Source organism: Procambarus clarkii, chromosome 38 (genome assembly GCF_040958095.1).
Source record: "Procambarus clarkii isolate CNS0578487 chromosome 38, FALCON_Pclarkii_2.0, whole genome shotgun sequence".
Taxonomy (NCBI): Eukaryota; Metazoa; Arthropoda; class Malacostraca; order Decapoda; family Cambaridae; genus Procambarus; species Procambarus clarkii.
Window position 1 is genome coordinate 2,102,955 of NC_091187.1, and position 22,806 is coordinate 2,125,760.

The following is a 22,806-nucleotide window of genomic DNA, read 5'->3' on the forward strand; positions in this document are numbered from 1 at the left end:
GGCTGCCTTATCTTGCCTTGGCGAGATCCCTGTTCGGGTCTCCAAGAACGTTCAGATGAATTCCAGTGTTGGCACTATTCTCCTCCCACCCCATGTTGCAACCGGTGTTCGGAATCTGCAGGATTGCCACGATGATATTCGGCATATCCTTGATGCCCAAGGCCATTCTGTCCTCCAGGTTGACTCGTTTACTCGTCCCCCTCGTGGTCGTCGACGTCAACCCCTTCGCGTTGTGAAGATCACCTTTGATGGTAGGACCCTTCCATCCTCTGTCATTCTTGCTGGTGCTAGGTGCTCTGTCCAGGAGTATATTCCTTCTCCTCGACTTTGTAATAAGTGCTGGAGGTTTGGGCATGGTGCCCTCCGCTGCTCTGGGACTGTCTCTCTCTGTCCTTTGTGTGGGAGTGAAGGTCACTCTAAGTCGGAGTGCACTTCTCCCCAAGCTCGCTGCCTCAACTGCGGTGAGGCCCATCCTACGTTCTCCCGTGCCTGTGTCCATTACAAGCTTGAGGCGGCCGTCCTTAACCTGAAGCACCGGGAGCGTTTGTCTTTTCCTGAGGCGAGGCGCCAGGTTCGCCGGCTCCCGCCTTATACTAACATCTCTTATGCTCGCGTGTTGCGCTCTTCCTCTCCTCGTCCTTCCCCCCTTCCTCAGACTCTCAACCGTTTCCGGGCCTTGGACCCTGATACGCCCACTGCCCCCTCCTCTGTTCCTTTGAGTTCTTTCCCGAGGGGTCCCCCTCCTGGTCCTCTGTCTGGGGTTCCCCTTCTTTCCACCCGATCTGTCATGTCTCCTGTGTCTTCTTCCTCGTCCCCCTCCGATCCTCCTTCCCATCCTCTTCCTCCATCTCTCGGCTCTCCCCGCCGCCTGTCGGTGCAGGCGGATGTCCATCGCTCTCCTAACGGCCGTCGTTTTGCTCTCGTTCGGCTTCTCCTGTTGAGACGCTGGAATCCGTTGCCCGGTACGTAGTTGCTGGGACACCTGTCTCTTTAAGTCAGAAGCGTGAGCCTGGCTCCTCTCCTTCCTCTTCCCCGGCGGGTAAGAAGGCTTCGCTTTCTTCCTTAGCTCCTACTTCTGGCTCTGTTGCTCCTTCCCCTCCCGTTTCCGTGGTTGCACCCCCTGTTCCTGCTATGGAGGTTTCTTTGGCCCCTGCTTCCCTTTCGGTTGCTGCTCTTGCTGGGGTGCGCTCCCCTCTTTCTACTCCCCCTCTTCCTACTGCTGTCCTTGACCGCTCCTCTCCGTTGTCTCCTCCTCTTCCTCCTCCTCCTCCGGACCCCGCCCGCCCACCTCTGATCTGTTCTCCCGTTTCCTTCCCTCCGTCTTTGCTCAGTTTACCCATGCCCCCTAACCCTGACTTTGCTGACCCTGATCCCGACCCTGATATTCTTTAACGTGCTCTGTCGCTCTTTCGCCTTTGTTTCTTCCTTGTTCTCTGTTTTTGTCCTTTCTCTTCCCGTCGTTGTCCATTCTTCAATGGAACGTTCGAGGTTATTACGCCAATTTCCTCGAACTCCAACTTCTGATTTCGCGGTTTTTGCCCCTTTGTGTCTGTCTCCAGGAGCCAATGCTTGGTGCTCGTCCTGGTCGTTTTCGTGGCTATTCCTTTCTCTCCCCCCCCCCAGCCATTGCTGGGGCTTCTAATTCTTCTGCTCTCTTGATTCGTGCGGATGTTCCCTTTGTTCCTTTACTTTTTCCTTCGCCTCTCTATTGTTCTGCTGCTCGTATCTTTGTGGGGAAATGGTACACAGTTTGTTCCATTTATCTCCCCCCGAGTGTCCCGCTCTCTCTTCCTGATTTGAAACACCTCCTAGACTCCTTGCCGGAGCCTGTGCTCCTGCTGGGTGACTTCAATTGTCGTCATTCTCTTTGGGGTGACGTTCTGACGAATACCCGGGGTCGCCTCCTTGAGCCGTTTCTCCTATCTTCTTCCCTGTCTCTTCTGAATTCTGGTGAGCCCACTCATTTGGACTCTCGGACTCGCACCCTTTCTTGTCTTGATCTTTCTCTCTGCTCTTCTTCTCTTTACTTAGATTTCACGTGGCAGGTTCTTGATGACCTCCATGGAAGTGATCATTTCCCCATCCTTGTTTCCTTTTTCTCTTTTCGCCCTTCCCTCTCTTTCCCTAGGTGGCAGTTTGCTAAGGCAGACTGGACCCTATTTACCCTCAGTGCTGCTCTCTCTGACCTCTCCCTTCTGCCTCTCTCTCGCGCTCTCCTCCTTTTTCATGACACTGTCTTCAACGCTGCCCTCCGCTCTATTCCTCGCTCTTCCTCTCGGGGTCCGCGGAAGTGCGTTCCCTGGTGGAATGCGGACTGTGCTCGGGCTGTCCGCTGTAAGCGTGCAGCCTGGAAGAGGCACCGCCGTAGGCAGACGACCGATTCTTTTCTTTTCTTTCGGAAAGCGAGTGCGGTGGCCCGTAGGGCCATCCGTACGGCTAAACGTGAATGTTGGGCATCTTATGTCTCAACACTTACGTCCGAAACCCCTCTGGCCCAGATCTGGAAGCGTATCCGCAAGATAGCGGGTAAGTTCGTTCCCGATGTTTCACCGGTCCTTCACCTCCATGATACTCTTGTGGCGGACCCGTTGCAGGTCGCTTCCGAACTGGGTTCCCACTTTTCTTCTGTTAGCTCTGGTCTCCATCTTCCCCAATCTTTCCTTCTTCGTAAACCTGTCCTTGAGTCTCGTCCTTTAGATTTCTGCACTCATCTTCAGCTTCCCTATAATGATCCCTTCTCTCTCTCTGAACTTCGTTCTGCTCTGGCCCTCTGCGGTTCTACGGCGGCGGGCTCCGATGGTATTCATTATGAGATGCTTCGCCATCTCCCTCCGAGCACGTCTCAGTATTTACTGAGTCTGTATAATCGGATCTGGGAGTCGTCGTCAGTCCCTGAGGACTGGCTCGATGCCGTTGTCCTCCCTGTTCGCAAACCGGGGTCTCTGGGTACTTCCCCTAAGGACTTTCGCCCTATTGCTCTCACAAGTTGTGTCTGCAAACTTTTTGAACGTATGGTTAACGTTCGTCTGATGTGGTTCCTGGAACACCATCACCTCCTCTCCCCTTCTCAATTTGGTTTCCGCAAGTGCCGCAGCACGACAGATGTCCTGGTGAACTTGGAGGTCTATATTCGTACTGCTTTTGCTGCGAAGACCTCCGTTGTTGCCGTCCTTTTTGACCTGGAAAAGGCTTACGACACCACTTGGCGTTATCATATCCTATCTCAACTTCATTCTTTTGGCCTTCGTGGTCATCTCCCTCTCTTTCTCCGCAGCTTCCTCTCTCGTCGTTCCTTTCGGGTGCGCCTTGGTACCGCTCTCTCTCCCTCTTTTCAGCAATACGAAGGTGTGCCCCAGGGTAGTGTTCTGAGCACTACTCTTTTTCTGGTTGCCCTCAATGGTCTTCTTTCCTCTCTTCCTTCTGGTGTCTTCTCCGCTCTCTATGTCGATGATCTTACCCTTTGTTGTCAGGGTGATGATTCGCCTCTCCTTCGACGCCGGCTTCAACTTGCAATTGATGCCGTGTCGTCTTGGGCCACTGATCATGGCTTCAAGTTCTCTACTTCTAAGACTTGTGCCATGACATTTACGCGGAAACGGGTTGTTCTTCGTCCCTCTTTGTCACTTTATGGTCATCCCCTTGAATACAAAGATTCCGCGAAGCTTTTGGGGTTATTCCTTGACACTCGTTTGTCTTGGTCTCCCCATATCTCTTACCTCCGTGTTGAGTGCTCTAAGGCCCTTACCCTCCTTCGGGTCTTGTCCCATACTTCTTGGGGGGCAGATAGGCGCACTCTCCTTGCTTTACATTCTTCTCTCGTCCTGTCTAAGCTCGATTATGGTTGCCCTGCTTACTCGTCTGCTTCTCCTTCTACTCTTCGCCGTCTTGATGCTTTGCACCATACTGGGTTGCGCCTCAGTTCTGGTGCCTTTCGTTCGACTCCCGTCCTTAGCTTGTATGTTGACACTGGCTTCCTGTCTCTCCAGGACCGCCGTGATCGCTACTGTCTTCGCTATCTTGCGCGGTCCTTGCAACATCCTTCCTCTCGCCTCTGTCGTGCTTTAACTTTTACCCCTCCTGCGGTTCCTGTTCCTCTTCACCACCTCCCTCTTTCTGTCCGGTTATCTCGCCTGCAGGATTCTCTTTCCGTTCGTATTTCTGATGTTTCTCCTCGTGTTGTTCCTTCTTTGCCCCCGTGGAGGGTCCCTCTTCCGCGGTTTTGTACTTCCTTGACCCGTGTCACTAAAGCTTTTACCCCTCCTACGGTTCTAAAACGCCTTTTCCTCGAGCACTTTTCTTCTCACTCCCGCTCCGTTTCTGTCTTCACCGATGGGTCTAAGTCAGCGGACGGTGTTGGCTACTCTGTTGTTTTTCCTGATCGCACTTATATGTGTCGCTTGCCTCCGGAGACTAGCATCTTTACAGCGGAACTTTATGCTATTCTCTATGCTCTTCGTCTCCTACTTTCTCGTTGTCAGTCTTCCTTTGTAGTTGTTGTTGACTCTCGTAGTGCCCTCATGGCTCTCGGGTCCTTTAATCCAGTTCATCCAGTGGTTGTCGAGATCCAGCATTGGCTGTTCCTCGTTCATAGTAAATTTAAGTCGGTTGAGTTTTGTTGGGTTCCCAGCCATATTGGTGTGTCTTTAAATGAGCGTGCGGATGCTGCCGCCAAGGAAGCTGTCCGCTCTTGTCCCATCTCTCGTAAGGGCATTCCGTATTCCGACTTTTACCCGGTTATCCATTCCTCAGTCCTTACCCGTTGGCAGGCTTCTTGGTTGTCTGTTACTGGTAACAAGCTACGTACTCTTAAATGTTGTGTTTCCTCGTGGCAGTCCTCCTTCCACCGTAACCGGCGGTGGGAAACAGCTCTGGCGAGGTTGCGTATTGGCCATACTCGCTTAACCCATGGTCACTTGATGGAGCGCCGCCCTGCTCCTTATTGTCCTAGTTGCATTGTCCCTCTTACGGTCGTGCATGTCCTTCTTGAATGTCCTGACTTCCAGGACGAGCGTATGTTTTGCTTTCCGACCGCCCCTCGCGGTCACCTGTCCCTCGATAGAATTCTTGGTGACTCGGATACTTTTGATATCGTTCGCCTTATGCGTTTTTGTTCTCGTATTGGCATCCTTGGTGATATTTAGCGCCCTCTGATTATTTTGCGTATTTGATGGTGCTACATAGCCTTCCCGGTTTGGTGCCTTCTTTTGATAATTACTTACTTACTTTCCCGTCACAATATATATACAACATGTGTATCAAAACCATGTATGTGGTATACATCTCAGTGCCAAAATCTAATTAAATGTTAGAGGACAATGTAATGAACAATAATGAAAGGGAAATTATACAGTATACATGACAGTAATACATCAGAGACCTAAATTTATATTCTCTATCATAGTTCACATAATATTTCCTATACAGCATTATGTCGCATTCCATAATATAAGCATAAACGGATGTTTTTCAAGCTACATGACATTAGGCTACTGCTATTCACTAGACTTCTAATATATATCCACAAATACATGGCAAGGGCTTATGTTACAGATATATAATATCAATACCATACTGGACATATGGTATTGATAATAGGCCAATTACACTGGATTAATCTGTGTTTAGATAGGAGCTGCCTCGTATGGGCCAATAAGCCTTCTGCAGTTACCCCTATGTTTCACCTCACATTTATCCCTTATGTATCCCCCCATGTTTTCACCTTTATTGTATTATCACCTGACCCATTGTGGGTATAAAATCAACTAGTATTGTAAGATCTGTTCACTTGAGAATGAACCATGGAGGTTCGAAACGTCGTGCAAATTATACAAATAAGTGTAATACACTCTATAGTAAATCACTACTTTTCTTCACCTTAAAAGTACGAAAATGAGTTTTGGAGAACTCCTATTTCAATTAAGCCCTGATGCTAAGAAAATAGTTAGAGGTATAGACGCCCTAAACCAGAAAATAATAAATTCAGAATATGCAGTCATATTCAATGAAACATGTTTGAAAGAAAACCTGCTGCCAGTATACACCAATATATAATATACATAGATATATGTGGCATACATTGGCAATACACATTTAATACTAGTGTGTTGTAAAAAGAATAACTACATAAATTAATATTCATGATACTAGGCTAATCAGCCAAGACATCACTATACAGTTTGAGCACATCATACACCAGCTACAGTATGATCATACTGGTGTATGTGTAGTCATAACACCACCTCACACCCATATGGTAATATCACAACACACCATGGTCCAGTATGGTAATATCACAACACACCATGGACCAGTATGGTAATATCACAACACACCATGGACCAGTATGGTAATATCACAACACACCATGGCCCAGTATGGTAATATCACAACACACCATGGTCCAGTATGGTAATATCACAACACACCATGGATCAGTATGGTAATATCACAACACACCATGGATCAGTATGGTAATATCACAACACACCATGGATCAGTGATATAGCAGAGATAGTGAGGCGTTGGTGATATAGAAGTAATAGTAAGTGGAAGAGTGACAGTACAACACCACAGTAGTGATGGTGGTGGTACTGTGAACTAGAGTGGCAGCACAAAACCACAGTAGTGATGGTGGTGGTACATTGAACTAGAGTGGCAGCACAACACCACAGTAGTGATGGTGGTGGTACAGTGAACTAGAGTGGCAGCACAACACCACAGTCCACCACAGTCACCTCCGTAATGTCACTGTGGTTGACTGCTGCCCTCACCACATCCAGGCCGCTCACCACATCACCGAAGACACGTGAACACTGATCACCACCCTGGCGGTCCCTGGTGGTGATGCCGAACTGGGCACTCCTGGCAGCCCCCGGCGACCACCTGGACCACACAGCTCCTGCCCGGCCTGACTCCCGGTACCGCCCGTGGAGGTCAGGCAGCAGTGGGGCTCCTCTCCTACCATCATTACTCTCGTAGTCTCCGCCCGCCACACACTCCCCCGACCTACCCTTGTCCCACACCTGGAACAGTTTAGTGTTGCGGTAGGTGTGGCCCCGCTGGCCCGTACACAACAACACAAACTGTCTGGCCAGCGGAGTGTCAGGGGTCAGCCGGATGGTGACCCGCCCTCTTGTTGACCCCGCCCACCCGAGGTCAAGGAACGCCAGGGTGCAGGAGGGCTCCAGCACGCCCACAACCTCACTCTCCTGCAGGAAATGAAATAAATCATGCTGATAACTGTATAACAAAATGTTATCATATTAGTTATCACAACTCAGTAAGTCAGTAATGTCAGTAAGACTAGTGGGTGTAATAAAGTTACCTGGAGGGTGTGGGCGTGGGCGGGCGTGGGCTGACGCAGGAGTGGGTGGAGGTACAGCTGTCCGTCTTGTAGAGTTATCCTGGCGGAGCGGCGGCCATCTTGGTCTTCCTGGACGGCCAACACCCGGCCAGCCTCCACCAGCCTCTTGACGGGCTCCCTCATCCTGCGGAGGTCCTCAACCTGTGGACAGTGTCAGCCCCATTATCACCTGTGGTCAGTGTCAGCCCCATTATCACCTGTGGTCAGTGTCAGCCCCATTATCACCTGTGGTCAGTGTCAGCCCCATTATCACCTGTGGTCAGTGTCAGCCCCATTATCACCTGTGGTCAGTGTCAGCCCCATTATCACCTGTGGTCAGTGTCAGGCCCATTATCACCTGTGGACAGTGTCAACCCCCATTATCACCTGTGGTCAGTGTCAGCCCCATTATCACCTGTGGTCAGTGTTAGCCCCATTATCACCTGTGGACAGTGTCAGCCCCATTATCACCTGTGGTCAGGGTCAGCCCCATTATCACCTATGGACAGTGTCAGCCCCATTATCACCTGTGGACAGTGTCAGCCCCATTATCACCTGTGGTCAGTGTCAGCCCCATTATCACCTATGGACAGTGTCAGCCCCATTATCACCTGTGGACAATGTCAGCCCCATTATCACCTGTGGTCAGTGTCAGACCCATTATAACCTGTGGTAAGTGTCAGCCCCAGTATAACCTGTGGTCAGTGTCAGCCCCATTATCACCTGTGGTCAGTGTCAGCCCCATTATAACCTGTGGTCAGTGTCAGCCCCATTATCACCTGTGGTCAGTGTCAGCCCCATTATCACCTGTGGTCAGTGTCAGCCCCATTATCACCTGTGGTCAGTGTCAGACCCATTATCATATGTGGTCAGTGTCAGCCCCATTATCACCTGTGGTCAGTGTCAGGCCCATTATCACCTGTGGACAGTGTCAACCCCATTATCACCTGTGGTCAGTGTCAGCCCCATTATCACCTGTGGTCAGTGTTAGCCCCATTATCACCTGTGGACAGTGTCAGCCCCATTATCACCTGTGGCCAGTGTCAGCCCCATTATCACCTATGGACAGTGTCAGCTCCATTATCACCTGTGGACAGTGTCACCCCCATTATCACCTGTGGTCAGTGTCAGCCCCATTATCACCTATGGACAGTGTCAGCCCCATTATCACCTGTGGACAATGTCAGCCCCATTATCACCTGTGGTCAGTGTCAGCCCCATTATAACCTGTGGTAAGTGTCAGCCCCATTATAACCTGTGGTCAGTGTCAGCCCCATTATCACCTGTGGTCAGTGTCAGCCCCATTATAACCTGTGGTCAGTGTCAGCCCCATTATCACCTGTGGTCAGTGTCAGCCCCATTATAACCTGTGGTCAGTGTCAGCCCCATTATCACCTGTGGTCAGTGTCAGCCCCATTATCACCTGTGGTCAGTGTCAGCCCCATTATCACCTGTGGTCAGTGTCAGCCCCATTATCATCTGTGGTCAGTGTCAGCCCCATTATCACCTGTGGTCAGTGTCAGGCCCATTATCACCTGTGGACAGTGTCAACCCCATTATCACCTGTGGTCAGTGTCAGCCCCATTATCACCTGTGGTCAGTGTTAGCCCCATTATCACCTGTGGACAGTGTCAGCCCCATTATCACCTGTGGTCAGTGTCAGCCCCATTATCACCTATGGACAGTGTCAGCCCCATTATCACCTGTGGACAGTGTCAGCCCCATTATCACCTGTGGTCAGTGTCAGTCCCATTATCACCTATGGACAGTGTCAGCCCCATTATCACCTGTGGACAATGTCAGCCCCATTATCACCTGTGGTCAGTGTCAGCCCCATTATAACCTGTGGTAAGTGTCAGCCCCATTATAACCTGTGGTCAGTGTCAGCCCCATTATCACCTGTGGTCAGTGACAGCCCCATTATAACCTGTGGTCAGTGTCAGCCCCATTATCACCTGTGGTCAGTGTCAGCCCCATTATAACCTGTGGTCAGTGTCAGCCCCATTATCACCTGTGGTCAGTGTCAGCCCCATTATCACCTGTGGTCAGTGTCAGCCCCATTATCACCTGTGGTCAGTGTCAGCCCCATTATCATCTGTGGTCAGTGTCAGCCCCATTATCACATGTGGTCAGTGTCAGGCCCATTATCACCTGTGGACAGTGTCAACCCCATTATCACCTGTGGTCAGTGTCAGCCCCATTATCACCTGTGGTCAGTGTTAGCCCCATTATCACCTGTGGACAGTGTCAGCCCCATTATCACCTGTGGTCAGTGTCAGCCCCATTATCACCTATGGACAGTGTCAGCTCCATTATCACCTGTGGACAGTGTCAGCCCCATTATCACCTGTGGTCAGTGTCAGCCCCATTATCACCTATGGACAGTGTCAGCCCCATTATCACCTGTGGACAATGTCAGCCCTATTATCACCTGTGGTCAGTGTCAGCCCCATTATAACCTGTGGTAAGTGTCAGCCCCATTATAACCTGTGGTCAGTGTCAGCCCCATTATCACCTGTGGTCAGTGTCAGCCCCATTATAACCTGTGGTCAGTGTCAGCCCCATTATCACCTGTGGTCAGTGTCAGCCCCATTATAACCTGTGGTCAGTGTCAGCCCTATTATCACCTGTGGTCAGTGTCAGCCCCATTATCAGTCAATCACACCTACCACATTCACCACAATCAGCACATTACACTACACATAAACTGAAGCAAGTCAAGGAAAGCACCTACTGGCAGGGGGTTGGTGCTGGACCTGTAGCTCCAGCCCTTCCTCTACTGGCAGGGGGTTGGTGCTGGACCTGTAGCTCCAGCCCTTCCTCTACGGGCAGGGGGTTGGTGCTGGACCTGTAGCTCCAGCCCTTCGTCTACTGGCAGGGGGTTGGTGCTGGACCTGTAGCTCCAGCCCTTCCTCTACTGGCAGGGGGTTGGTGCTGGACCTGTAGCTCCAGCCCTTCCTCTACTGGCAGGGGGTTGGTGCTGGACCTGTAGCTCCAGCCCTTCCTCTACTGGCAGGGGGTTGGTGCTGGACCTGTAGCTCCAGCCCTTCCTCTACTGGCAGGGGGTTGGTGCTGGACCTGTAGCTCCAGCCCTTCCTCTACTGGCAGGGGGTTGGAGCTGGACCTGTAGCTCCAGCCCTTCCTCTACTGGCAGGGGGTTGGTGCTGGACCTGTAGCTCCAGCCCCCCCTCTACTGGCAGGGGGTTGGTGCTGGACCTGTAGCTCCAGCCCACCTCTACTGGCAGGGGGTTGCTGCCTGACCTGTAGCTTCAGCCCCCCTCTACTGACAGGGAGTTGGTGCTGACCTGTAACTCCAGCCTCCCTCTACTGGCAGGTGGTTGGTGCTGGACCTGTAGCTCCAGCCCTTCCTCTACTGGCAGGGGGTTGGTGCTGGACCTGTAGCTCCAGCCTCCCCTCTACTGGCAGGGGTTGGTGCTGGACCTGGTCCAGCCCACCTCTACTGGCAGGGGGTTGCTGCCTGACCTGTAGCTTCAGCCTCCCTCTACTGGCAGGGGGTTGGTGCTGGACCTGTAGCTCCAGCCCTTCCTCTACTGGCAGGGGGTTGGTGCTGGACCTGTAGCTCCAGCCTCCCCTCTACTGGCAGGGGTTGGTGCTGGACCTGTAGGTCCAGCCCACCTCTACTGGCAGGGGGTTGCTGCCTGACCTGTAGCTTCAGCCCCCCTCTACTGACAGGGAGTTGGTGCTGACCTGTAACTCCAGCCTCCCTCTACTGGAAGGGGGTTGGTGCTGGACCTGTAGCTACAGCCCTTCCTCTACTAGCAGGTGATTGGTGTTGAACCTGTAGCTCCAGCCCCCCGTCTACTGGCAGGGGGTTGGTGCTGGACCTGTAGCTGTAGCCCCCCCTCTACTGACAAGGGGTTCGTGTCGGACCTGTATCTCCAGCCCTTCCTCTACTGGCAGGGGGTTGTTGCTGGACCTGTAGCTCCAGCCCCCCCTCAACTGATAAGGGGTTGGTGCTGGTCCTGTAGCTCCAGTCCCCCTCTACTGGCAGGGGGTTGGTGCTGGACATGTACCTTCAGCCCTTCTTCTACAGGCGGGGGTTGGTGTTGGACTTGTAGCTCCAGCCCTCCTCTACTGGGCGGGGGTTGCTGCTGGACCTGTAGCTCCAGCCCCGCCCCCCCCCTCAACTGGAATGGTGGGTTGGTACTCGACCTATAGCTCCAGCCCTTCCTCTACTAGCAGGGGGTTGGTGCTAGAAATGTAGCTCCAGCACCCCCTCTACTGGCAGAGGGTTGGTGCTGGACCTGAAACTCCAGCCCCCCCTCTACTGGCAGGGGGTTGGTGCTGGACCTGTAGCTCCAGCCCCCCCCCCCCTCTACTGGCAGAGAGTTGGTGCTGGACCTGTAGCTCTAGCCCGCCTCCACTGGCAGGGGGTTGGTGCTGGACCTGTAGCTCTACCCCGCCTCTACTGGCAGGGGATTGGAGCTGGACCAGTAGCTCCTGCCCCCCCCCCACCCCTCTACTGGCAGAAAGTTGGTGCTGGACCTGTAGCTCCAGCCCCCCTCTACTGGCAGGGGGTAGGTGCTGGCCCTGAAGCTCCGGCCCCCCTCTACTGGCAGGGGGTTGATGTTGGACCTGTAGCTCCAGCCCCCCTCTACTGACAGGGGGTTGATGTTGGACCTGTAGCTCCAGCCCACCTCTACTGGCAGGGGGTTTGTGCTGGACCTGTAGCTCCAGCCCACCTCTACTGGCAGGGGGGGGGGGGGGTTGGTTCTGGACCTGTAGCTCCAGCCCACCTCTACTGGCAGGGGGGGTTGGTGCTGGACCTGTAGCTCCAGCGCCCCCCCCCCCTCTACTGGCAGAGGGGTTGGTGCTGGACCTGTAGCTCCTGCCCCCCTCTACTGGCAGAGGGGTTGGTGCTGGACTTGTAGCTCCTGCCCCCCCCCCCCGCCCCCTCTAATAAAAGGGGGGGTTACTAGATCCGTAGCTCCAGCCGCCCCTCTACTGGCAAGGGGTTGGTGCTGGACCTGTACCTCCAGCAACCCCATCTAATGGAAGGGGGGGGGGATGTTGGTGCTGGATCCGTAGCTCCAGCCTCCCCCTAATGACAGGGGGTAGTTCCTTGACCTGTAGCTCCAGCCCCCCCCCTATACTGGAAGGAGGTTGGCGATTGACCTGTAGCTCCTGTCCCCCTCTACTGGCAGGGGATTGGTGCTGGACCTGTAGCTCCCACCCCCCTCTACTGGCAGGGGGTTGGTGCTGGACCTGTAGCTCCAGCCTCCCCCCTCTACTGGCAGAGGGTTGGTGTTGGATCTGTAGCTACAGCCCCCCTCTACTGGCAGGGGGTTGGTCCTGGACCTGTATCTTCAGCCCCCCTCTACTGGCAGGGGGGAGGTTGGTGCTGGATCTGTAGCTATAGCCCCCCTCTACTGGCAAGGGGTTGGTCCTGGACCTGTATCTTCAGCCCCCCTCTACTGGCAAGGGGTTGGTGCTGGACCTGTCGCTCCAGCCCCCCCTCTACTGTCAGGGGGTTGGTGCTTGACCTATAGTTCCAGCCCCCTCTTCTGGCAGGGGGGTTGGTGCTGGATCTGTAACCCCAGCCCCTTTCTACTGGCAGGGGGTTGGTGCCAGACCTGTAGCTCCAGCCCCCCTCTACTGCAAGGGGGTTGGTGCTGGACCTGTAGCTACAGCCCCCCTCTACTAGCAGGGGGTTGGTGCTGGACCTGTAGCGCCCACCCCCTCTCCTGGAAGGGGGTTGGTGCTGGACCTTCAGCTCCAGCCCACCGCTACTGGCAGGGGGTTGGTGCTGGACCAGTAGCTCCAGCCCGCCTCTACTAGCAGGGGGTTGGTGCTGGACCTGTTGCTCAGCCCCTCTGTCTCTACTGGCAGGGGGTTGGTGCTGGACCTGAAGCTCCAGCCCCTCTGTCTCTACTGGCAGGGGGTTGGTGCTGGACCTGTAGCTCAAGCCTACTTCTACTGGCAGGGGGTTGGTGCAGGATCTGTAGCTCCAGCCCCCCCACTACTAGCAGGGTGGATGGTGCTGGACCTGTAGCCCCAGCCCTCCTCTACTGGCAGGGGGTTGGTGCTGGACCTGTAGCTCAAGCCCTCCTCTACTGGCAGGGGGATGGCGCTGGACCTGTAGCTCCAGCCCACCTCTACTGGCAGGGGGTTGGTGCTGGACCTGTAGCTCCAGCCCCCCTCTACTGGCAGGGGGTTGGTGCTGGACCTGTAGCTCCAGCCCACCTCTACTGGCAGAAGGTTTGTGCGGGACCTGTAGATCCAGCCCTCCTCTACTGGCAGGGGGTTGGTGCGGGACCTGTAGCTGCAGCCCCCCTCTACTGGCAGGGGGTTGGTGCTGGACCTGTAGCTCCAGCCCTCCTCTACTGGCTGGGGGTTTGTGCGGGACCTGTAGCTCCAGCCCACCTCTACTGGCAGGGGGCTGGTGCTGGACCTGTAGCTCCAGCCCCCCTCTACTGGCAGGGGGTTGGTGCTGGACCTGTAGCTCCAGCCCTCCTCTACTGGCTGGGGGTTGGTGCTGGACCTGTAGCTCCAGCCCCCCTCTACTGGCAGGGGGTTGGTGCTGGACCTGTAGCTCCAGCCCTCCTCTACTGGCAGGGGGGTTGGTGCCAGACCTGTACCTGGTTGATACCTGGTTGATGGGGTTCTGGGAGTTCTTCTACTCCCCAAGCCCGGCCCGAGGCCAGGCTCGACTTGTGAGAGTTTGGTCCACCAGGCTGTTGCTTGGAGCGGTCCGCAGGGCCACATACCCACCACAGTCCGGCTGATCTGGTACTTCTCTTAGAAAACAGTCCAGTTTTCTCTTGAAGATGTCCACGGTTGTTCCGGCAATATTTCTTATAGTCGCTGGGAGGACGTTGAACAACCGCGGACCTCTGATGTTTATACAATGCTCTCTGATTGTGCCTATGGCACCTCTGCTTTTCACTGGTTCAATCTTCCATTTTCTTCCATATTGTTCACTCCAGTACGTTGTTGTTTTGCTGTGTAGATTTTGGACCTGACCCTCCAGTATTTTCCATGTGTATATTATGTGGTATCTCTCTCGTCTCCTTTCTAGAGAGTACATTTGGAGAGCTTTGAGACGATCCCAATAATTTAGGTGTTTTATGTCGTCTATGTGTGCCTTATATGTTCTCTGTATTCCCTCTATTTCACCAATCTCTCCTGCTCTAAAGGGGGAAGTGAGTACTGAGCAGTACTCGAGACGGGACAACACAAGTGACTTGAAGAGTACAACCATTGTGATGGGATCCCTGGATTTGAAAGTTCTCGTAATCCATCCGATCATTTTTCTGGCTGACGCCTTATTTGCTTGGTAACGCTCCCTAAACGTTAGATCGTCGGACATCATTATTCCCAAATCCTTGACATGCTGTTTTTCTACTATGGGAAGATTCGATTGTGTTTTGTACCCTGTATTATGTTTCAGATCCTTATTTTTGCCGAACCTGAGTACCTGAAATTTATCACTGTTAAACATCATGTTATTTTCTGCTGCCCAATCGAAAACTTTGTTGACATCTGCTTGTAGTTTTTCAATGTCTTCAGCAGAGGTAATTTTCATGCTGATTTTTGTGTCATCTGCAAAGGACGACACGAAGCTATGACGTGTATTTTTGTCTATATCAGATATGAGATTAAGGAACAGTAGCGGTGCAAGGACTGTACCTTGAGGTACAGAGCTTTTAACATCGCTTGGACTCGATTTTATCTGATTGACTGTTACTCTTTGTGTTCTGTTCGACAGGAAATTGAGTATCCAGCGTCCTACTTTTCCAGTTATTTCCATTGACCTCATTTTGTGAGCTATCACCCCATGGTCAAATTTGTTAAACGCCTTTGCAAAGTCTATGTATACAACATCTGCATATTACTTTTCTTCTAGGGTTTCTGTGATTTTGTCATAGTGGTTGAGTAACTGTGACAGACAGCATCTTCCCGCTCTAAATCCATGTTGTCTTGGATTGTGCAATTCATTGTTTTCCATAAAACTAGAAATTTGATTCCTAATCACTCTTTCAAACACTTTTATTATGTGTGATGTTAGTGCAACTGGCCAGTAATTTTTTGCCAAGACTTTACTCCACCCCCTCCCCCTTGTGCAACGGAGTTATATCTGCAGATTTAAGTGCTGCTGGTATCTCCCCTGTATCCAGGCTCTTTCTCCATATTACGCTGAGTGCTCTCGCTACTGGTAGTTTACATTTCTTTATGAATATTGAATTCCATGAGTCAGGCCCAGGAGCTGAGTGCATAGGCATATTGTCAATTTCTCTTTCAAAGTCTTCCGAGTTTGTGGTAATAACCGGTATATTATCTGCAGCTTGAATGTCGTTCATAAAGAAGCTGTCTGGGTCATCAACTTTCATGTTGTTTATTGGTATGCTAAACATAGCCTCATACTGGCTTCTTAGAATTTCATTAATCTCTTTGTTGTCCTCTGTGTACGTACCTTCATTTGTAATTAACGGTCCAATACTGGTCGAGGTTTTGGATTTTGATTTTGTGTATGAGAAAAAATATTTTGGATTTTTCCTTATCTCTTGTATAGCTTTCTGTTCCAATTCCATTTCCTCAGACTCATATGATCGCTTCAACGTTTGTTCTATTTCTTCGATCTCCCTGCTTAGGCTTATTTCCTTTCCTAGTGATAGTTGTGTCTGCCGAAGCATTTCCGTTATTTTTTTCCTTCTCCTGTACAGTCGTCTGCGTTCTCTTTCTAGAGTGGTCCTCTTTCTGCCCCTCCTCACAGGTACGTGCTTCAAGCAGACCTTGTAAGCTTCAGCTGTCAGTTGAGCTATTCCCTGTGTGGGAGTTTTGTCGCTTAAGACCATCTCCCATTGAATGGTTGCAAGGTCTACATTTATTTTTTCCCAGTCAATCCTCCTATTGTTTAAATTGAATTGATTGAATATTCCTTCTCGCTTGTTGGGTCTCTTAGACCTACTACCGTTATTTATGCTAGTTCGCACTTCAATGAGCTTATGGTCTGAGTATGAAGTATCTGAGATTGTGATGTCTCTGATTAGTTCATCATTGTTTGTGAATAACAAGTCTAGTGTGTTTTCGTTCCTAGTTGGTTCTGTAATCTGTTGATTGAGCGAGAATTTGTCACAGAATCTCAAAAGTTCACTGACCTGTGGTTGGTTATTTCCCGGGTCATTCCCTGCTATGATATTTGTGTTTGCCATTCTCCAACTTAAACTCTGTAAATTGAAATCTCCAAGGAAGATAATATCTGGAGCTGGGTTTGCTAGGTTGTCAAGTATGTTCTCTATTTTGTGCATCTGCTCTGTGAATTCCTCAACCGTTGTATCTGGCGGTTTATATATTAGAATAATAATTAGGTCTAGTTTCTCTACCTTAATTCCAAGTACCTCAACCACCTCATTAGTTGAGTTTAGTAGTTATGTGCATACCAGGTCTTCTTAAATATACAGACCTACTCCTCCATTTGACCTAGTTTTTCTATCACATCTATATAAATTATAATTTGGAATCCAGATTTCACCATCCATGTAATCTTTTGCATGAGTTTCCGTGAATGCCCCAAATATTGAGTTTGACTCGAATAGGAGGCCATTTATGAACTTAACTTGACTTTGGCTTTAAACCATGAATGTTTGCAAATATGAATGATTGTCCATATTGTGTGTCACTTCTGAAAGGTTTTCGTAGTTCTCCCTCCTCTCTACCCTAAGCTCCAGCCCCCCCACTGCTGGCAGAACGGATGGTGTTGGACCTGTAGCTCCAGCCCCCCCACTGCTGGCAAGGTGGATAGTGCTGGACCTGTAGCTCCACCCCCCTCTACTGGCAGCGGGGTTGGTGCTGGACCTGTAGCTTCACCCCCCTCTACTGGCAGGGGGGTTGGTGCTGGACCTGTAGCTCCACCCCCCTCTACTGGCAGGGGGGTTGGTGCTGGACCTGTAGCTTCACCCCCCTCTACTGGCAGGGGCTTGGTGCTGGACCTGCAGTTCCAGCCTACCCCTCTACTGGCAGGGGGTTGGTGCTGGACCTGTAGCTCAAGCCCACCTCTACTGGAAGGGGGTTGGTGCTGGACCTGTAGCTCCAGCCCCCCTCTACTGGCAGGGGGTTGGTGCTGGACCTGTAGCTCCAGCCCGCCTTTACTGGCAGGGGTTGGTGCTGGAACTGTAGCTCCAGCCCACTTCTAATGGCAGGGGGTTGGTGCTGGACCTGTAGATCCAGTCCCACCCCTCTACTGGCAGGGGGGATGGCGCTGGACGTGAATCTCCAGACACCCCCTCTACTGGCAGGGGGTAGGTGCTGGACATGTAGCTCCAGCCCACCTCTACTGGCAGGGGGTTGGAGCTGGACCTGTAGCTCCAGCCCACTTCTAATGGCAGGGGGTTGGTGCTGGACCTGTAGCTCAAGCCCAACTCTACTGGAAGGGGATTGGTGCTGGACCTGTAGCACCAGCCCCCCTCTACAATCAGGGGGTTGGTGCTGGACCTGTAGCTCCAGCTTCTCCCCCCCCCCACTTCTACTGGCAGGGGGTTGGTGCTGGACCTGTAGCTCAAGCCCAACTCTACTGGAAGGGGATTGGTGCTGGACCTGTAGCTCCAGCCCTCCTCTAGTGGCAGTGGGTTGGTGCTGGACCTGTAGCTCCAGCCCCCCCCCCCCTCTACTGGCAGGGAGTTGGTGCTGGACTTGTAGCTCCAGCCCTCTTCTAGTGGCAGGGGGTTGGTGCTGGACCTGTTGCTCCAGCCCCCCCCTCTACTGGCAGGGAGTTGGTGCTGGACCTGTAGCTCCAGCCCCCCTCTACTGGCAGGGGGTTGGTGCTGGACCTGTTGCTCCAGCCCACTTCTACTGGCAGGGGGTTGGTGCGGGACCTGTAGCTCCAGCCCCCCTCTACTGGCAGGGGGTTGGTGCTGGACCTGTAGCTCCAGCCCCCCTCTACTGGCAGGGGGTTGGTGCTGGACCTGTTGCTCCAGCCCCCCCTCGACTGGCAGGGGGTTGGTGCTGGACCTGTAGCTCCAGCCCCCCTCTACTGGCAGGGGGTTGGTGCTGGACCTGTAGCTCCAGCCACCCCTCTACTGGCAGGGGGTTGGTGCTGAACCTGTAGCTCCAGCCTCCTCTACTGGCATGGGCTTAGTGCTGGACATGTAGCTCCAGCCCCTCTCTACTGGCAGGGGGTTGGTGCTGGATCTGTAACTCCAGCCCCCCTCTACTGGCAGGGGGGTTGGAGCTGAACCTGTAGCTCCAGCCCCCCTCTACTGGCAGGGGGTTGGTCCTTGACCTGTAGCTCCAGCCCCCTCTACTGGCAGGGGGTTGGTGCTGGACCTGTAGCTCCAGCCCCCCTCTACTGGCAGGGGGTTGGTGCTGGACCTGTAGCTCCCACCCCCCTCTACTGGCAGGGGGTTGGTGCTGGACCTGTAGCTCCCGCCCCCCTCTACTGGCTGGAGGTTGGTGCTGGCATTGTTTGGGAATTTGTTGGCAGTTTCAAGGCTTCAGTCTCTTGGAACCCATCAGTGGTCTGTTTTGGTTCACTGTCTTCCTGAAGGCTTTCCCGGTAGGTTGGTGGAGTGTCACCCGCTCTCTGTGCCTCTGTGAGGGGGGCCAGGATCCCGGGTTCAATAGAGGATCACAGGTTCAATCACCGAACCTGTGGCTCGGAGCCGGTGGCTGAGCGGACAGAACACTGTACGCGTGATCCTGTGATCCCGAGTTCGATTCTGGGTGCCAGTGAGAAACAACGGGCATATTTTCTTTTACCTTGATGCCCCAGATACCTAGCAGTAAATATTTACCTCAGAGTTAGTCAGCTGGCATGAGCTGCTTCCTGGGGGTGGAGGCCTGGTCAAGGACCGGGCCGCGGGGACACTAAGCCCCGAAATCATCTCAAGATAACCGTGCAGCACAGAAATGGTTCACATGTTTCCTTCCATCTGATGCCTCTGTTTACCTACCAGTAAATCTTTATCCAGGAGTTAAGCATCTATTGTGAATTGTATGTTAAGGAAAGTCTATAGTTGACCTTGGGGAACCTCGATATACTTAAGAACAAACTTCCTCTCCTCAAAACGCAACTCAATATCTTGTGATATGATCTATGAGAGAAAATAAAAAAACTTACTGTTAATTGCTTCTGGGGGATCTGTAGAGTGATTTCCTGAACTTTATCCATGATGCTGAAGGCTGAGTCTCCCAGGTGTACGGGGTCAGCTGTGGCACCTGTCTCTGTGGTCATCATCTCCAGGGCCTCCCTGATGGTCTTCTGCACCTGTCATTACCAACACAAACATTAATGTGTAACCTGGACTATAATGAAGCATCAGGCTCTGAGTAAAGTAACAGGTCTATAATGAAGCATCAGGCTCTGAGTAAAGTAACTGGACTATAATGAAGCATCAGGCTGTGAGTAAAGTAACTGGACTATAATGAAGCGTCAGGCTCTGAGTAAAGTAACTGGACTATAATGAAGCATCAGAATGAGTAAGTAATTTGACAACATAAGTAATTTTGTTTCTCTACACTGACCACAGTGTAGAAAAACACCAAGATGACAGTTGACTTTATTAATAAAAATGTTTCAGGTGTTAGAGCAAAATGTTTCGTATCTATAAAGTCAACTCTCATCTTGATGTGTCTCCATGTCAAAAGTGTTTATATAGAGGCAATACTACACTCAGTTGGGTGAGAACAATGTGACCTTCAACAGCGTACCTTCACTGAGGTGTGGACAGTCTTGACATCTGGGAAGAGTTCCTGGCACTTCTTGAGCCAATCTTCTACCTTCATGCTGCACTCATCAGCTGTGCCTATGGTTATGTAAACTTCCTGTGGGGTGTTGACTGTGTCGAGGCTCCCCAACATGGCCTGCAGCTGAGTCTTTCCTTCCTCTCCTTGTGTTGTCATATCCACCACACTGGTATCCTCCAGTTCCAAGAGCTTCATTGCTGACTTGTTCTGCTCTACCAGAGCATAGAGTCTGTCCTGGAGCTGGAGGTGGCAAGTCTTCCAGTCCCCCAACTGGCCCCGATACTCCCCCAGCTGGGACAGTACCTCTTCACAGCTAGTAATGAGGCTGCTGATGCTGCTCTTCTGCTCCTGCACCAGGGAATGTAACTTCTTTTTTATTGGTACAGTTTTCTTTTGTGTTAGCTGGATATCTTTCAGTTTCCTAACAAATGCCTCCATGCCATAGCTAATTGGGAACTGAGTAGCAGCTGTGGCAGCGTGCTCGGCACGGCAGCTGGGGCAGGTTAGTTGACCATTCTCGATAGCATTGTCAATACACTGGGAGCAGAATGTGTGGCCGCACGGCAGTGTGCGAGGCCGTAGCTGATTGTCATCATAATCGTTATAACACACTGAGCATTCCTCTGGCTTGTTATCCTGTGGAAAGAATAATTGGTTAAGCTATATGTATTATTACATTACAGTGTCTCCTCGAAAAAAAGTAATATTACAGTACAGGTACTTTATTTACTAATAGTAATTATATAATATTTACATACATTTTTTGTATTAGCTATTCTAGAGCAGAGTTAATATTACTGACAGATTAACATATCCACAGAAGGGCCAATATTTTTTATAAATATATCCCAGAGTATAGGATAATATTTTTAGGTAACATATTGCAGTAGGGCTGCTTGTAAGCCGTACCCGAGAGTACAGACTAACAAAACCCGTCCTTAGTTTCTTACAAATAATGGAAGGAAATGTATTTATCGTATGTGATAATGGAGGAAAGATCAAGTATTCTTAGTTTAAGTTGGTCTTAGTCCCTCGAAAGGGAAGACAACGAAGGGAGCGCAAGTCCCTCAAGATGCTCACAAAGTAATGGGAGTACTTAAGCGAATTTTCATTGTGGGAGATTCCCAGGTGAGGTATTTGGCTAAAACGTTTTGTCCCAGGGATAGGGGGAACAAGTTAAGGGTTTGCTATTCGGGAGCAGGAATTGGTGATATTGTTAACAACATGAATGATGTTTTAACTGGAAATGGGAACAAACCCATTATTTGTATCAGTGCCGGTGAAAATGTTGTAGGACAAGTTAGGAGTGAGACACTGATACAGAGGTCTAAGACAGCCATAGAATTAGTTAGGAGCAAGGGAGGAATCCCGGTCATATGTGGCATTCTTCCAAGAAAGGGAGATGGAAACGAATAGTTGACGAGAGCACTTGGTGTCAATTGCCAACTGGACAAATATTGCAAATTAAATGCAATATCATTCGTAGATAACTGGGAACACTTCAATGGAAGAAATGACATGTATGCTCAGGACGGGGTGCATCTATCTAGGGCTGGGGTGGTTGCTGTTGCCAACTCATTGGAACCTGTGGTTGGAGGGGTTTGTTTTGGTTTAAACTGTAACTGGATAGGTTATAGAAATTGATATGGAGAAAGGAGGTATTAAAAGTATGTGTTAGTGGAGGAAGCAAATTGGCAAAATGAACAGGGGAAAGAGAAGTGCCTCAAAATAACAATACACTTAAGGTATATTACACGAATAGTAGGAGTCTAAGAAACAAAATACACAATTTAAATGCTCGTCTGCACAGAAAAAAAAATTATATTATTGCACTTACCGAAACATGGATGAAAGTAGAAAATAAAGAACTAATAGCTGAATATCAAATAAGCGGATTTAAACTATTTCACACAGATAAATATATTAGACGAGAAAGGGGGAGTAGCCATATATGTTCGGGAAAATTTGAAATGTAGTCTCAAAGAGGGAATCAAAACTGAGCTACACACAGAAACTATTTGGTTAGAATTAAATGAAAAAGCTATAATCTTATAATAGGAGTTATATAAAGGCCACCAAACTTTGACAGGATGGAAGCAAAGCATCAATGGGATGAAATATCTAGAGCATCTAGGTCAAGCAGCATTTGTGTCATGGGTGACATAGCTACTTACACAGTCAGCTGGTGGCGGCCGCCCTCAAGGCCAGACGCACTAATATTTCTCCTCCAACAATACTGTTTGTGGTGTTATTACCCTATATATGCACATTATATATAAGTATCTACCTGTTTTATTCACCATACTTGTACAAGTAAGCTGGTATGGTGCCCAAAGACCATAGTGGCTACCAGTAAACAACATAAGTTGTGCTCTCAACCTACTCCTATAGCTGTTATTACACTCTGTACACACGTTATATATAAGTATCTACATTTGTGTTCACCAAAGCCAACTACTAAGCTGGTATGGTGAGTGCAGTCAATAAAAGGTGGCCACACAGTCAGAAGACAACGCCACCACCCTCCCTCCCACAGCATTACTCCTCCCTCCATGGAGCACAGTGCTAAATATCACCACAATCCTACTATTATCAGAATCCTGGTCAGTTTTATCACAGTCAGGGGTCTTCTGTAATAATATCTTCGCTAAATAATAGCAAGAACATGTATATTATGGCATTTTTAGGCAATGCTGTGGTCACAAGCTGAACAGCAGTGCTGTGAGCTCATGCTGCGTGCGTCAGGCTTGGTTGCTTACTCA

General features: G+C 50.8%; 1 protein-coding gene across 1 annotated transcript; it reads right to left on the reverse strand.

Annotated features, from left to right (window-relative positions):
- Positions 1-6,438: 6,438 nt before the first annotated feature.
- Positions 6,439-22,385, reverse strand: LOC138372142 (uncharacterized). The gene is made up of 5 exons (XM_069337455.1): positions 22,350-22,385; positions 20,009-20,680; positions 19,320-19,565; positions 7,304-7,498; positions 6,439-7,199 (listed from the first exon to the last, which is right to left on the reverse strand). The coding sequence occupies exons 1-5, from the start codon at positions 22,383-22,385 to the stop codon at positions 6,696-6,698; spliced, it is 1,653 nt and encodes a 550-aa protein (XP_069193556.1). The 3' UTR covers positions 6,439-6,695.
- Between the last annotated feature and the right edge of the window lie 421 nt (positions 22,386-22,806).